Here is a 17,490-nt window from a genome sequence, read left to right on the forward strand (position 1 = left end):
GCACCCAACCTGGAAATACTGACCATCAAATGTCGTCCTTTTTATCTTCCTCGGGAGGAAGATTATCTTTTATCTATTATCTTACATCGGTCATAGTCAGCGCTGTTTATATTCCACCTCAGGCGGACACGGACACTGCTTTATGCAAGCTGCATGAAGCACTCATACAACACCAGACACAACATCGGGACGCCAAACTTTTACCAGCACATCTGTCCCTACCAGCTGTCCCACCAGGGGTGAAAGGACACTGGACCACTGCTACACTACAGTTAAAGACGGCTACAAAGCACAATCTTGCCCACCGTTTGGGAAGTCTGACCACGCCGCCATCTTCCTCATGCCAAAATATAAACAGAGGCTTAAGCAGGAAGTTCCAGCTGAACACCTTCTACGCTTGCTTTGAGGCTGCAGCTAACGATGTTAAAGCTAATGCTACAGCTAATGCTAATGGCTGTAGACAGGAAGAGAATGCCAACACCAATGCGTTCATCATCTCTGAGCATGACGTGAGGAGAGCCTTCAGGAGAGTGAACACCAGGAAAGCAGCAGGACCAGATGGAATCTCAGGTCGAATCCTCAGAGCCTGCACTGACCAGCTAGCACCTGTGTTCACAGACATATTCAACCTCTCCTTAACCCAGTCGGCGATCCCCACATGCTTCAAAGAGCCCATCATTGTTCCTGTCCTGAAGAAGCCCCATCCTCTTTCCCTCTATGACTACCACCCTGTAGCCATGACCTCAGTAGTGATGAAGTGCTTTGAATGGCTGGTCAGAGACTTCATCATCACTTCACTTCCAGACACCCTGGATCCATTACAGTTCGCCTACCGCCCCAAGCGCTCAACCGACGATGCCATTTCCCACCTCCTTCACACTTCACTCACTCACCTGGACACTAGAAAGGGGAATTATGTTAGAATGCTGTTTGTTGACTACAGTTCAGCGTTTAACACTATAATCCCCTCCACACTCACCACCAAGCTGGAGCACCTGGGACTCAGCCCATCTCTTTGTCAGTGGATCTCCAATTTCCTAACTGGCAGACCACAGTCAGTAAGGATGGGCAGACATGTCTCAGCCTCACTCACCCTCAGCACTGGAGCCCCCCAGGGTTGTGTTCTGAGCCCCCTGCTGTACTCTTTGTACACATATGCCTGCATGGCCACTACCAACTCCACCAACATCATCAAGTATGACAATGTTGTGGTCGGTTTGACCTCCAACAACAATGAGATGGCCTACCTGGAGGAGATTAGGACTCTGGAGAACTGGTGCCAGAGGAACAACCTCGACCTTAACGTAGGCAAGACTAAGGAGCTGATAGTGGACTTCAGCAGAAAGCAGGAGAGGAACTACCAGATCCCTGTGATCAACAAAAGCCTAGTGGAGAGAGTGGACAGCTTCAGATACCTCGGTGTTTACATCAATCAGGACCTGTCATGGTCCTGGCACATCAACACCGTGATGAAGAAGGCCTGGCATCGACTCTTTGATCTCAGATGCTTGAGAGACTTTAGAGTGCCTGCTAAGGTGCTTAGGAACTTTTACTCCTGCACCATAGTGAGCATCCTGATGGGAAACATCACCACCTGGTTTGGGAACAGCACCATGCAGGACAGACAAGCTTTTCAGAGGGTGGTGCGATCAGCTGAGCGCATCATCCATACCATGCTCCCTGACCTGCACTCAATCTACAACAAGCGGTGCTGGACCAAGGCTAGGAAGATCGTGAAGGACCTCAGTCACCCCAACAATGGACTTTTCTCGCTGTTGAGGTCAGAGAAGCGCTTCTGATCCCTGAAAGCTAACACAGAGAGACTGAGGAGAAGCTTCTTCCCGCAGGCTGTATGGTCTCTCAACCAGAACTCCACATAGGACTCAATTGATTGGACTTGCAATGCTTATACACATGTGTTGGAACCAAACCGTACCGTACATTTGCACATTACAGGACTGTGACACACAATACATAAAACATAAACATATATGGCAAATATATGGGACATTCTGGTCCCATTTATACACAAAGAGGACTTGTGCACATCTGTGCTTTAGGATGGACCATACCACTGCTCTCATCATCTCATCACCTTATTTCACTAATTGACCACCTCGTACTGCTGCTGTCTGCACCTTGCACATTATTGCACACATTCACTTTAAATAGTTCTGTATAATACAGTTATTTACATTTCACATTTTTATATAGTTCTGTATAATACAGTGTAATACAGTTGTTTACATTTTACATATCTTACATTTCTTATATATATTCTATATTTTATATACATATTCTGTATACACAGATACCCTACCTTAGTTTATTTATATTCATATTTTTATTTTATTGATATTATATTCTATTTTTATTTACCTACTGTGAATTGTAGTTTTCTATATTTTATAATTGTAGTTTTTTTTATATTTTTTATTATGTATTTTATATTTTACATTTTTATCCCTGTCTTTTCTGTCCTTATTCCTTTTCCTTTTCAACGGTCGAAGCAAATATTCGTGTAAGCATTTCACTGCATATCATACTATGTGCTATTATGTATGTGACAAATAAAATTTGAATTTGAATTTAAATTTTGAATTTGAACATAAATCAACATAACAACATATATTTACAAAACAAAACAATAACACCGCACTAAAGACAGAGTAGATGTAGTTGTCCTAGCTATAGTACATAAAGTGCAACACCTGTGTAAAACCTGGTGCAAACAGTGCAAGACAAACAACACAAAACAGAATGCAAAATGTGCAAAATAGAAGAACTGTAAACAAGTGTGTTCTTATAAGCATATATGCTTGTAAACATATACGTATAGCAGCGGTTGGTGACAGTTTGAAATGTGCAAAAATAACAACAGCAGCAACTAAATACTGTGCAAATACTAGCATGTGAACAGTTATAATATGGGTGGAGTTATAGATGTATGTGTTAATTCCTGAATTTGGAACAGGTCAGTTCACACAGTTGAATGTGTGTGTGTGTGTGTAAGAGAGAGAGAGTTTGGTACAGTTCAGTCTTGGGTGTTGAAGAGCCTGATGGCTTGAGGAAAGAAACTGTTACACAGTCTGGTTGTGAGGGCCTGAATGCTCCGGTACCTCTTTCCAGATGGCAGGAGGGTGAAGTGTGTGTGTGAGGGGTGTGTGGGTTCATCCACAATGCTGTTGGCTTTGCAGGCAGTGTGTGGTGTTAATGTCTGTGACAGAGGAAAGAGAGAATCCAATGATCTTTTCAGCTGTCCTCACTATCCGCTGCAGGGTTTTGCGATCCAGGATACGAGAGGTGCAATAACCGAACCAGGCAGTGATGCAGCTGCTCAGGATGCTCTTGATAGTCCCTCTGTAGAAGGGGGACTGATGGAGCTGGTGTTGAGTGACCAGGTGAAGTTCTCCACCAGATGAACACCATGGAATTTGGCACTCTTGGTGATCTCCACAGAGGCTCTGTTGATGTACAGAAGAGAATGGCCACTTTGTGCTCTCCTAAAGGCAACAACCATCTCTTTTGTTTTGTCAATCTTCAGAGACAGGTTGTTGGTTTTACACCAGGCTGTTAGTTGTTGCACCTCCTCTCTATATGCTGACTTGTCATTCTTGCTGATGAGACCCACTACGGCTATGTCATCAGTATACTTGATGTGGTTGGAGCTGTGCATTGCTGCACAGTCTTGAGTAAGCAGAGTGAATAGCAGTTGGTGTACACTAAGGGGCCCCACTGCTCAGTGTGGTGGTGCTGGAGATGCTGTTCCCAATCTCGACTGACTGAGGTCTCCCAGCTAGGAAGTCCAGGATCCAGTTGCAGAAGGAAGTGTTCAGGCCCAGCAGGCTCAGCTTCCCAATTAGGTGCTGAGGGATGATTGTACTGAATGCTGAACTAAAATCTATGAACATCATTTGTACATATGTCTTCCTATTGTCCAGGTTGGTGAGGGGCAGATGGAGTGTCGGAGAAAACATAATATACCCAGCTTTGAATTATATACCTAGCCTTAAAAGTAGCTTAAGTGCTAATGTACTCAATGCTCTAAGCTCTGACTTGGCAATATTCTGCCTAAAGAGTAGTGTGTATCTATCAAGAATAATTTAGCCATTTATTACGTAGTAAGTAGTTAACTCTGATTAAAAATAGCTATAATAATCAGATATAGCCTCATAGTCTTCATAATAAACATGCAGAATTATTAATGGCAGCATGCTAGCGTAATAACCACACTGGGACTGAAGGGACAGAAAAGAGGAGAGATTTATTGAAACATTAGGAGTTACAACTCAGTCAGCCAGCCTATCCAATGGGATCAGTGGGACCGGAGGGTCAGTTGTAGAAGACGGAATCTCGGGATCCTGAGGAGAAGTTGGAGAATAATCAGTGGGAGAAGTTGGGGGCGAATAGTCAGGAGAAGACTGAGGAATATCATGAACACTGTAAGGCATAGGCACAAATTCAGGAGAAAGTTGGGGAAGGTCAGGGGAATTAGGAAATGAAGAGGAGTCAGAGGAAGAATCATTAGAGGAAATCTCAACAGGGAAATCCTCAGTCTGGACACCTTGAGAGGTGGTGCGTGTCCAATGCCAGTAGAAGGTCTGAGTAGACTGATCACAGGTTGTGGGGTGAAATTGGGTGCTCTGATCAAGACAGATGGTATCTCTCACGATATGGTGAGCGAGGTAAGGAGACTCAGGAATAGAGGATTCAGATAGGTGCTCCAGGAAACCAGTAAGTTCAATGGCCAAACAGGATAGCTGATACTGGCGATAGCGTCGCAGAGCACCCCTGGGACTTCTCCGGAAGATAGCGCGGCGGGCTGACTGAGCTAGAAAAAATAATGGGAAATGAGTAAAGATGAGTGAAGTGCATATTGCGTGACTATGTAGTCAGCAAAAGAGAGCGTGTACCAAGGCAGGAGGAACACAGTGTGGGAAGTAGGCCAGGTCACTGTGACATGACAGTGATAGGCAGGTAGAGGAGACAATAGCATTGGAATACTAGCAACCAACAGTGATGAAAAGAGGAAAGGATATGAGGCAGCTTAATGGCACAGCTTAGTTTAAAATTAGTAAAACAAAACTTAGATCAAGTAGGTAGAGAGAAAAGTCATCGTGACATAGAGGAAGAGAGCAAGGTACTTACACATTGTTGTGGGGGGCAATGCGCGAGGTCAGGATGAGCCGAGGAAGCACCTTTAAGAGGTGATGGTCAAATGAAGTCAATAAGGAAGTGGCGCCTATAAGTAAGCGCCAATTTTTATAAAAATGGTTGACTTAGCCTAAAAATAAGGGGAACTGGTGAGGAGGAAAATTGACGTCATCGAGGGGAGGATGGTATCAATTTAGGGGCGGTATCGGGACAAATGCGAAAATAATGGGAACTGGGAAAACGTATGTAAACTAAGGAAGGAGGGACTAAAGTAGCCATACACTGAATATAATGGGAAATTGCTGGAAATATTTAAATTAGAGAAAAGGAGGCGCCCCGGGGCGCCTGGGGTATAAGTAGAGGGGACTTTTTCGGGGTTTTTGAGACCAGCTGCTCTCTTCAGATATGCATGTTGTTGACTGCATGACTGAATAAAGAAACCTGCTTCTTCTCATCTGTTGACCGAGATCTCTTTTATTTCGGCTAAGTTTTATAGATTGTGGAGGTTATTGGGAAAGCTAAGAGTAATAGATACAAACAAAATTCCACCCTGTGATATGTCCACTCGGAGGGGGCTCTGAGTTCCGACAGGAGGGTTGTGTTGATAGCATCGTCCGTGGAGCAGTTTGGGTTATACGCAAACTGCATGGGGTTCCAGTAAGGGTAGTATCTAGGTCTCAATGTGCCACGTGACGAACCTCTCAAAGGATTTCATTCTTCTTCTTCAGCACGGGGAAGATGATCCTGAGGCACATAGGCACTGCTCAAGAAAATAAAGATGTCAGTGAAGACATCCGCTGGCTGTTCAACATATTCCCTGAGCACTCTACCAGAAATGTTGTCTGGTCTTGCAGAATTCCATGGTTTAACTCTGCATAGAGTTCTCCCATCATCCATGGATAGGCAGAGCACCTGGTCATTGGGAGGAGGGATGGTCTTCCTCATGGCTACATTGTTGTGTACCTCGAACCCAGCATAGAAGTCATTCAGCGCTCCTGGGAGGGAGGCGTCACTGTCTTGTAGTTCGTGATCGCCTGGGTGCCCTGCCACAAGTGCCGGGAAGTGGCCATGGATTCTCTGGGTGTGTGCACACTTTGACTCTCTGATGGCTTTGGGCAGTTTGGCCGAGGCTGTTTTTAATGCCATCTTGTCCCCTGATCTGAAGGCGGAGTCTCTAGAGTTCAGTAGCGCACACACCTTTGTGGTCATTTACAGCTTCTGGTTGGAGCGTGTGATGATGGTCTTGGAGCTGGTCATATCATTACTGCACTTGCCAATGTAGCTGGTCACTGATGCCATGTACTCCTTCAAGTTGATTGATTCACCATTGGTTGCAGCCTCCCTGAACATATGCTAGTCAGAGCACTCAAAACAGTCCGGAAGAGCAGAGGTGTCTCCTGCTGGCCAGGTTTTCACCTGTTTCAGAACTGGTTTAGAGCATCTGATGAGCGATGTGTATGCTGGAATTAACATTACAGAGATGTGGTCTAAGTAGCTGAGGTGGGGCGGGGCTCTGCACAATATGCGCCAGGGATTTTAAACAAAAAAAAGATCCAAGGCATACAACAAGGAATAGCAAACCACCTGCTAGCATCCCCTCTGGTGGTCTGGCAGGGAATTGTCCCAGTAGTTCCTTAAACATATGTTGTAAAGTGAAAAGCAGCTCTGACTCCTTCATCATTTTATACCAACAGCAAAACCCAAACTGACTGTGAGAGTGAATCCTCAGAGCTCCGTCTACACTGGAGACACCGTCACTCTGAGCTGTGAGCTGCAGCAGGAGACTGGATGGAAGTTTCAATGGTACAAAAATAACACACAGTTGGAGAATCTAAACAGTGAATACAGGAAAACACTTAAAGTGACCGTTGATAATGTAGGAGAAACAGAGTACAAGTGTTGGGCAAACAGGAGAAATTACCACAACAGCTATGACACAGAGCTCAGTGATCCTGTCAAGATTACAGTGAGAGGTATGTCATGACTTTTTGTCTTTTCATCATAGGTTTGTTAAGAAAAAATATTGCTTAATTATTGTAATTCCTTGCTATTCCAGTTTGTTTACAATAATCTTGAAAAACATATGTTTTTAAAGTATTTCTCATTTGAGATCTGCTGTAATGTAAGTGAGAACAGTTTTAAGTGTTAAACATGAATTTACTGTAATTGAAAATATAAAATATTACACAAACCAAAAATTAAAATTGTTCATTTCAGTTAACATTTGAAAATTTGTCCATTTTGGAATGGGTGGAGAAAGGTGTTGGGAGTTCTGTGTGATAGAAAAATTTCAGCAAGAATCAAGGGGAAGATGTACAAGACAGTGGTAAAACTGTTCTTGTTGTTTGGTTTAGAGACAGTGTCACTGAGGAAGAGACAGGAGTCAGACCTGGAGGAAGCAGAGCTGAAGATGTTGAGGTTCTCTTTGGGAGTGAGACGGTTGGACAGGATTAGGAACGAGTACATCAGAGGGACAGCTCATGTTGGACGTTTGAGGGAAAAAGTTAGGGAGGCCAGATTAAGAGGGAGAGTGAGTATATTGGTAGGGGAATGTTGGACATGGAGCTGCCAGGCAGGAGGCAAAGAGGAAGGCCAAAAAGGAGGTATATGGATGTAATAAATGAGTACTACTGAATTCATATACTCTATAACTAGTTCCTACTCACAGCCATACATATTATTACTATTTTTATTAGTTTTAGTAATACTAGTAATACTTTTATTAGTTTTTAGTAATACTATTATTACTATTATTATTAGTGTTATTACAAAAAGAAGAAAATAAATGTTCCTGTGTAAAAAAAATTACCCAAAAAACCTTCAAAGAATAATAATTACACTGATTGCTATGTCATCTTTTACAATAATGCCAACAGTCAATTTTTTTTTTTTTGCAAAAGCACAGAGATTTCTAAATTTAGGAAATAACCAGTAATGCTAATCTTCTGAAAGTGTACAGGCAAATCTACACCAGAATAACTCATCTGTTGTTTCAAAAAGTGTATAGCTCTTTGACATAGGCCTTCATAATTATACCATTGTGAAAATTTGAGGAGGAGGAACATTACTATGATATTAATTGTATGGCATTTGAAAACTAGATTGTAGGATTGTTTTGATAACACAAATATTCATAAGATATTTCCAGTTTTATCTAAAAAGTGCATTTACTTTGGTAAAATAAATATTTGTTCTTATTTAATGCATATCTACAATTCCATAACTGGGTGTTATGGGGAGAGAAATTACTGATATTATCCATGTGTGTTTATTCTTCCACATCCCTGATCTAGTGTTTGTTTTTGCTTTGTTTCTGTCACATTTTTATAGTTTATTTTTCTCTGTAAATAAATGAACTTTTACACTTGTATCTGCCTCCAGCCCCATAATGTGACAAAAACAGGAACTAACTTGTTTTGCAGGCATTTCACAGCAGTAACTGTTAATATAAATGTATGAAATGTACACTGTGTCATTCAATAAATAATTAAACTGTAATCATTGGCACATGCTGTTAAAAATAATCTGGAAACAGTAAGTCTATAACAGTGTTAGACAGAGTGTTTTATTACTTAAACTATGTTAAAAGAAGAAAAAAATACATAATATACAGTACATCAAAAACCAGAAGTGAATGTGTGAGACATGTAAGAAATTATTTTCACAAACTGTCATAAAGTGTTAAGGGTTGAATACAACTTCACTGTAATTAAAAAAAACCTGCCCTATGCTGTGATTATAATTATAATTTTTAATTTCAGCTGGAAACTCCTGGAAATTTGTACAAATTATTTTGATAGATGTTTATTTTCTGTACAAATAATTTTTCATTTGGGATCAACAGCAAAACCCAAACCGACTGTGAGAGTGAATCCTCAGAGCTCCGTCTACACTGGAGACACCGTCACTCTGAGCTGTGAGCTGCAGCAGGAGACTGGATGGGAGTTTCACTGGTACAGAAATAATCAGCTGTTACAGAATCTGAACAGTGAACAAGAGAACACACTTAAAGTGACAGTCGATAATGCAGGAGAAACAGAGTACCGGTGTCGGGCAAACAGGATAAACAACAACTACTACTACTTCACAGAGTTCAGTGATCCTGTCAAGATTACAGTGAGAGGTATGTCATGACTTTTTCCTCTATGTTGATTACATGATTGTTAGAGGCGTAATGCTTTTACATATTGCTTAATGATATTGTAATAATTGTAAATATTGCTTTATAATATATATTTATTATATAATATATATTTACATTAACTGCAACATTTTAAAAACATTTTATTTTATAAACAAAAACAAACAAACAAACAACAAATATATTGATGCATTAAAGAAAAATAGGTTGTTGATGATATGACTGTTTATAGATGCTATAATGTAAGTGAGAACAAGAACTGCTTTTGCAGACATTCCTCAACAATAAATGTAACTTTAAATGGATAGAAAGTACAGTAACTCAGCATAATTAGTATTTGTAATTATTACTTAGTTCTTAGTTGGTCTTTGTAGTTAAACAGGTCTGTATAAAATTGTAAAGTGTTTCTGTAAGATATCATGACTGCTGACAGATGATAGTTACACTGACTGTATCAGGTGAGTGTGTGAGGATTTCTGGAGACACATGAAAATGCAGTTAGACATTCATGAAAAGCTTCTTACTGTGTATTAAATAACTCTAGAAAAGAAATATTTTGTTTTTCCTGCATATCAGAAAGACCACGGGCAGTACTGAATGTATCTCTACAGAGCTGGCTGACTGAAGGAGACTCAGTGACTCTAAGCTGTGAGGTTACAGACTCCTCTACAGACTGGACATTCAGCTGGTACACAGTTGTTCCCTACAGAGACGGCTTAACTGGAATAAATAATAATGGTGGCTATAGCGTGTATGTGGAGCTCCTCTCAGACAGCAGCAGAGGATCTGGAGGCAACTACACTCTCAGTCCTGCTGCTCTTAAACACACAGGAGTTTATATGTGCAGAGGAGAGAGAGGAGAACCAGCCCTTCACTCACAGTACAGCAATCCACAGCCACTATGGATCACTGGTGAGGAAAATTAACTGTTGTGTTGAAGTGTAGAATAGAAAAGTGTGAATGTAAGATCAGATTAATGCAGCATTTATTTATTCATATGTATAAGGCAGTTAAAGAGTCCTAAGTGCTGGTAGAGGATCATTGTCATGATTTTCCTTGTGTTCTCCTGTATTTTGTGATTTCTCCACTCCTTGTCACTGGTTAAATATTTTTGGTAACATATAGGAAAATAAAAGAAATTAAGTTCTTCATGTTCTGCTTCATTATATTGCATGTTTCCTCTTTTGTCTTTTATTACATGGCTCTTTTCTGTTTTTAAGGTGAATCTCCTCCAGTTTCTCTGATCATCAATCCCAGCAGAACTCAACACTTTACTAAAGACTCTCTCTCACTGAGCTGTGAGGACCAGAGTAACTCTACTGGATGGACAGTGAGACGATACACACACAGTGAGAGTGTGTTAGATTGTTCACACTGGGGATCAGTTACAGGATCTACATGTAACATCAGCTTCCTCTCCACATCCTACACTGGAGTTTACTGGTGTGAGTCTGAATCTGGAGAAAACAGTAATCCTGTCAACATCACAGTGCATGGTGAGTCTTCATGTAGTGTGTTTAATGTTAAAGGAAAAGAGAAATGTTCTGAGTATGAATACATGTATGCTAGTAGTAGATACTAGTTTTACTAGGATCAGTACATGAGCATGAAATCAAATCAATATTCTATATTAGTATACATCTGTACTGATGAATCCATAATTCAGTTGAATGTTTTCTCATGAGCTAGTGTAGGCAGTTTTCTGCAGACTTGAATTAAATACCTGCAGACTCCACAGGTTTAGAGGGCTTTAAGTTATATACAGATAAATTAGAGAACTTTTATTTATTATCTACAGACACATCATAGTGTGTGGATTTCCTTGTTTGTGATTTTCTGTGTTCTAGATGGTGATGTGATCCTGGAGAGTCCTGTCCATCCTGTGACTGAGGGACATCCTCTGACTCTACGCTGTTTATATCACAACCCAAATCCCTCAAACCTCCGAGCTGATTTCTATAAAGATGGATCAGTTCTCCAGAACCAGACTACAGGAGAGATGATCATCCAAACTGTCTCAAAGTCAGATGAAGGTTTCTACCACTGTAAACACCCAGAGAGAGGAGAGTCACCCAAAAGCTGGATCTCAGTCAGATGTGAGAAACCTTTTCCGATTTTATTTTTATTTGAATTCACTTTTTAATATCAGAGTTTCTGTGTTTAATTGCTGCTCTTTTCTCTCCTCTGTTTCAGTTTCAGGTTCCAGTGGTTTAACAGTAGGACTGGTTGTGGGTTTGGGATTTTTGTTCATCGCTATTCTGATCTTAATGATCCTGCTGTGGTTCTGCAAAAGAAAAAAAGGTCTGAAAACTGCTTTAGCTATGTTATATAGAGTATAACCAGAATTTCTAAAGGATTAAAGCTAAGCATAAATAAAAGTGTTGATGAAAAGATCTCATTTGGAATATTTCATTATTATAAAGGAATAAAGTCAATATTATTCTGTGAGATATCATCCTCATTACAGTGCAAGAAACAGTTTAAATACAGTGTAGAAGTAAATTAAATGTATTTTCACACATTAAATATAGAAATATTACCTGTAATACTTTATAGTCATATTACACATCAATATTATTATTAACCCATAACATGCTATAAAGTCATATTTAGAGCAAAATTCTATTTTAAGAAAAAGCAGAATAATATGACAGAAGTGCTAATGCAAGTTAAGAGCAAATTCACTGTAATGAAAATCTAAACTTCTAATAAAAAAAGAATACTTTTGAATACTATATAAATCCAAAGACTATATATAATGTTATACATATTGTTATTACATTCATAATTTGTATTTTTTTTTATTTCTATTGTATATGTGACCTTTTGTACACACTCTGTTTATTATACTGTAATCAGGCCTGTGTAAAATAGAAATATAAAATGTTTTGGTCACTATGTACACACTGTTCTGATCTAGAATCTCTCTCTATAGAAATGCAGCAGAAAACCAATCACACATCAGATCGGAATCAGATCCGGTCAGGAGCTGAAGACTCTCAGTCAGGACACACACCACTTCAGGCTGGTCAGACACTGTCTCAATGACTGTTTATATCTACATTTGTTCTTCGAAGATCTTTTTAGAATTTTTTTTGTATTTTTCTTAGGTCTTGTTCTTTTTTTTCTGTAGAAAGTGCTATCTATGCCAATATGGATGATGTGACTATCTATGCCACTGTGGATGATGTGACTATCTATGCCACTGTGGATGAGTTACACATGAGTGAAGCAGGTAGCTTTATTTAATTTCAGACATTTCCTCTTGCATTAGGAGATTTAACTTTAGATTAACTCTATACAGTAAAGTACAGAAGTGTCTTGTAGGAATGAAGAAAAAGGAGCCAAACAGGAACAATGGTATAGTGTTTTTAATGCTGGGACATTTCATGGATTTATTTAAAAACAAAATAAGCAAATAACACTTGCAGTCTTCAGCACATTTAATCATTTGTTAAATTAACAATCTGCATCCAAGCATCTGGTAAGCTACACTTTAGATCAGACAGGTCAGTACCATCACAGACCCTATTAAAAAGTCAGTGATGTATTCTAGCACTAATCATTTAAAACTTATCACACTGTTAAAATGCCACATGCTGAATGATAAATGAAGCAAATAAATGCCAGAATTTAAAGATCTACTCTAAAAAAAAAAGCAGCTAGGGGTCAGTGTAGTTTTGGCAGGTGACTGATAATGACCGATGTATAGAAAAGATAAAGATAAATGGGATGGTTTTGTTTTCAGCTACTGCAGGTGCTGATGCTGATGCAATTTATTCTGAGATTGAAATAATTCCAACAAACACAGCAAAGAGAATAAAAGGTAGAGCAAAATGAAGTTTTATTTCATGTTTCATAGATCACCTGCACACTACTCTTGTTTAATGTAATGCATAAAACACGTTGTTGTGCTGTTATAGGAAAATAATCAGTAACAGTGTGGGGTGATGAAACAGCTTCAGAGTTCATACACTGAAGGTGATTATTTTCCTATTACTGCACATAGTGTTTTACCACAGCAGCTTTCCTATCTGCAAATTTAGATCCTGTTATCACTTGTGTTACAGTACATACAATATAAACAGTCATTCCCTCACCAGACTTTTTTCTCTGCTATAAATCTGCTATCTGTCCTGTTACCAAGTCATGAAGATTTAATAAGATGTCAGAAAATGTCACAATGCTAACATTGGGGACTCCTTACCTAAGAGTTAAATTAATGTATTTTAGTTATGTGTGATTTCATATCTAGATAATTTTCTGTGTGATAATTTAAATTGGACTGAAGTTAAAATATTTCAGAAAATTAATTCATGATATCTGATTTCTACTTGGAAAGGCCAGTGTGACTGATGATACCGTCTACTCAGAGCTGAAGAACAACATGGAGGTAAGACTCATGACTTTTACAGCATAAATCTTAAAATACAGGGTGGGGCGCAAAAACTTCCTTTTTTGAAGGCGAATGAAAGAAAAATTGTTGCTGATGAACAAAATTTATTTTTTGATAATGAAAGAACATAATTTCAAATTTCGAATCATGCTGTTTTAAACAAAATATCTTGAAGGTGGTGGCCAACGTTCTCTAGGCACTGATGCAACTGATTTCTGATGTTTCCCTCTTCCAACATGTCCACCGGAATTCGAGCTATTTCCTGCCGAATAACATTCTTCAGCTGAAGCAGGTTTGTGGGGCGATGTTTAAAAACCTCTGCCTTGAGGGATCCCCATAAAAAAAATCACAGGGCATTAGATCGGGCAAGCGCGCTGCTCGAATCGAGATGAGCCATCCGGGGAACATTGCTCTCAAAACTGGCATCGAAGCTTGGGCCACGCCCATCCCCACTTTTCTATGCCCTAACCACCCTTCACAATGCGCCTTCAGGAAAAGGAAGTTTCTGTGCCCCACCCTGTACAAACCAAACACCATGAAGTTAGAAAGATTTTAAAAAGCTGCATTAGAGAGATTTTGTTATCTAGCAATTACAGTATCCATGTACACAAAACCCCACCTCACAGAAAATGTAAGAATTCATCCATGTTTGTTTGGAAGCTGTCTAGATAACTTTCCATCATCTCAGTCTACATGGACAGTTATGGCAGAGTTCATTCATTCATTCATTCATTGTTTATACCCACTTATTCCTAGGATTCCTAGGGTCACGGGGGTCTGCTGGAGCCTATCCCAGCGCACATAGGGTGAAAGGCAGGGGTACACCCTGGACAGGTCTATGGCATAGTTAACTATGAAAATACAAAATACTGACACAGCAAATTACTTGAATAACTGATTTGTTTCCTCAGTCACTGATTCAACAAGTTAACTAGTTTATAACATCAGTGACAGCAATATCAGGAGAAATGTATTTATAAATGTATTTATTGTCTCTTTCTTTCTCTCTGCAGTGAGCCATGTGTCTGTTCTGATGATGCTACAGTTATCAAACAGATAGAAGGAAAACCTATTGAATAATAATAATAACAATAATAATAATAATAATAATAATAATAAGAGTAATATAATAAATAATCTCTTATTAATAAAAAATAAAATGAATAACTATATACATACAGCAAGTATTAACAATTGATATGCAGCACAGTAGATATGATCATCCACAATAATCTGCATCAGTGTAATTATATAGTGATTAGCAGCAGTGCAGTAAACAGAATCCCACCAACAGAAGCCCAATGCACTTATTTAAGGAACAGACACAATAACATCCTGGTACAGTGATGAACTATTCTCCTGTACCGGTCCTTGCTGCAGCTGTTTGACCAATAAGTCATGGAGGGGATGTGATGCATTGTCCAGGATGGACATTAGTTTGTTTAGTGTCTTCTTTTCCCCTTCCTGTACACAGCAGTACAGTCTATATACAGGAACATTTCTTATTAAGTTTTTACTTAATTTTTTTTTTTACTCTTTTTGTACACATTCTGTATATATACATGTGGCACATTTGCATATTTTAAAGCATTTAAAAATAGATAATTCATAATAAATATAATTGTATTAATGCACTTTTAACTGGATACATGCTATACAAGTACAAGAAAAATAAGGTCAGAAACGAGAGTCTAAAATACAGATTTTTCTGTTACTCATATACTAATTCCACTGAAAGTACATTAATTTATGTTTGTGGCTCATTTACATATTTTAATGAAAATGTTTATTTTTCTTTTTCTCATATACTTACACTTCAGTGCTTTTGGTTGGTTTTTGGAAACGTGAGTGAAGTCTGTAAGGCCGTCACTGTTTTCTAACAGAAAGTTAGAATCTTGTTGATGTACAAAACTTCACTGATGAACGAATTATGATGAAAGTAAATAGTGCTTTTTAAATACATGTTGCTTTTGAAAATTTTCTCTTTCTAAATGTTTATAGAGATTTTTATAGTTCATATTTTTGTCTTTACAAATGACCTGATGCTTTGTAACTCATCTCACTGTGTTCATAAATGTCCTGATATGACTTTGTTTGTAGCTTAAATAATGTTTGTATTAAAGTTTTATGCATGCACAATACCTATTTTAATAAAGCATTGGAAGAGGAATATAGATATTATGCATTCACAAAATCTCTGAAAGTAAATCAGTGTACATGAGCTGGAAGAACATTATTCTAACTATCAATATATGGATTTGAAGACACACCCACATTTCCATATATGGTATGAAGAACAGGTTTTTATCTTAACTTGTTATTGTCCTTGTAGTTCTCTGGGAAATTCTTGAGTGATCCTCTAATGCTGTTGCTCTGAGGCTGAGTGTTTTGGTGGATTTGGGGGAGATTCTGCTCCTTCTTGTACTTCTTTATTGTACATCACTGTATATCGTAATAGTGTTTCCATGTTTTTAAGTAATGACAAACAAAAAACAGCAAGAGGGAACACATTTATTTGATGAATTTCCTCTGGTGTTCTTAGACCTCAGTTTATCCTGATATCAACACAGAAGAGTTTGCTGTGATTAAACCAGGAATCCAACAATTTGGGAATATTTCAGTTTTAGACTGCTGGGTGGAAGAAGGGAAAAAACAGTGACTGAGGCCTCTGTGGAGTCCCAACTGTATAAGCAGTGGATGAGTGGATACTGGATAGTAATCCCAGCTGCTTTATGGACTGTATAAAGACTGAAAACATGAAATATCCTTAAACAATTACTGAACAAAACACTGTATTCATAAATACGTTGCTTTCATGCACGTGTCACTTCCGGCAGCACTGCACGAGCTCCCGGCTCCATCTAGCGGCTGTGTGCGGGACAACATTAACATCTCAGCTATTTAAATAAGTTTGATAAAATATTCCTTTTCCACCTGCTGGTCTATAGATACAGAAAACCTGAGACATGTCTTTGTAATAGAGAGATCGGTGGATGTCTGGAACTGTGTTTACAGTGTGTTACTATTGATGTTTAAAGTAAAGAAGAGAGAACATTTATTTATTATTCTAAACATCAACATAAATCAGATTTGAACATAAAGTATCATCTGATTTAAATGAAAGTTATGTGATTATTAAAGTTAAATATATCGATCAGAACTGAGTAATTTTAATGGTTGGTATTTTGTGTGGTCAAGCATGAAATATTATTTCAGGAAAGCACAGCTGTATATAGGATTTATCTCCTTCCTGATACTGACTTATGACTGATAACTGATTTAATCTCTGTGGTATTATTAGCATTAGAAACTATTTGCCCTGTTTGCTCTCAGACAAAGGAACCAATTCTACATTGAATTTATTTCTATAATCATTTATTTCCAGCACACTATAAACTCATGGCTTAGAATAAACAATACACAATAACTAGTTTAAAGAAACTTGTTAGGGTGTTCCTTATTTTTTGTCCTGATTGTTGAGAGGTTTATTATAAACACTTGTAGGGTTTGTAGCTGCACACACAATAATCATTAGTAGATCACATGGCCATAAAGTGTTCATTACAGAAATACTTGATAGCAAAGAGTAATTTTTGTTTTATTCACTTTTCCTGATAAATCTCTGAACCACTCAAAGCACACAGCTTACCCACAGCATGTCCCATTAAACCTGCTGTGAGAAACCCCGGATTTCACTCCAATATACCATCATTCAACAGATAGAGGGCGCTGTGCACATTTATGTAGGAACTTAACAGGTACATTTAACATTTTACTTATTTACACACCATTAATAAAA

At 38.6% G+C, this 17,490-nt stretch overlaps 1 protein-coding gene across 1 annotated transcript in view; it reads left to right on the top strand.

Annotated features, from left to right (window-relative positions):
• The window catches only part of LOC131356321 (Fc receptor-like protein 5), a 108,584-nt gene that overhangs the window by 11,745 nt on the left and 79,349 nt on the right, over positions 1-17,490 (top strand). The window contains exons 4-6 of the mRNA XM_058395225.1: positions 9,872-10,207; positions 10,516-10,791; positions 11,143-11,391. Coding sequence (XP_058251208.1) covers positions 9,872-10,207; positions 10,516-10,791; positions 11,143-11,391 — 861 coding nt within the window. The remainder of the gene's footprint in view (positions 1-9,871; positions 10,208-10,515; positions 10,792-11,142; positions 11,392-17,490) is intronic.

Source organism: Hemibagrus wyckioides, linkage group LG07, assembly GCF_019097595.1.
Source record: "Hemibagrus wyckioides isolate EC202008001 linkage group LG07, SWU_Hwy_1.0, whole genome shotgun sequence".
NCBI classification, from domain to species: Eukaryota; Metazoa; Chordata; class Actinopteri; order Siluriformes; family Bagridae; genus Hemibagrus; species Hemibagrus wyckioides.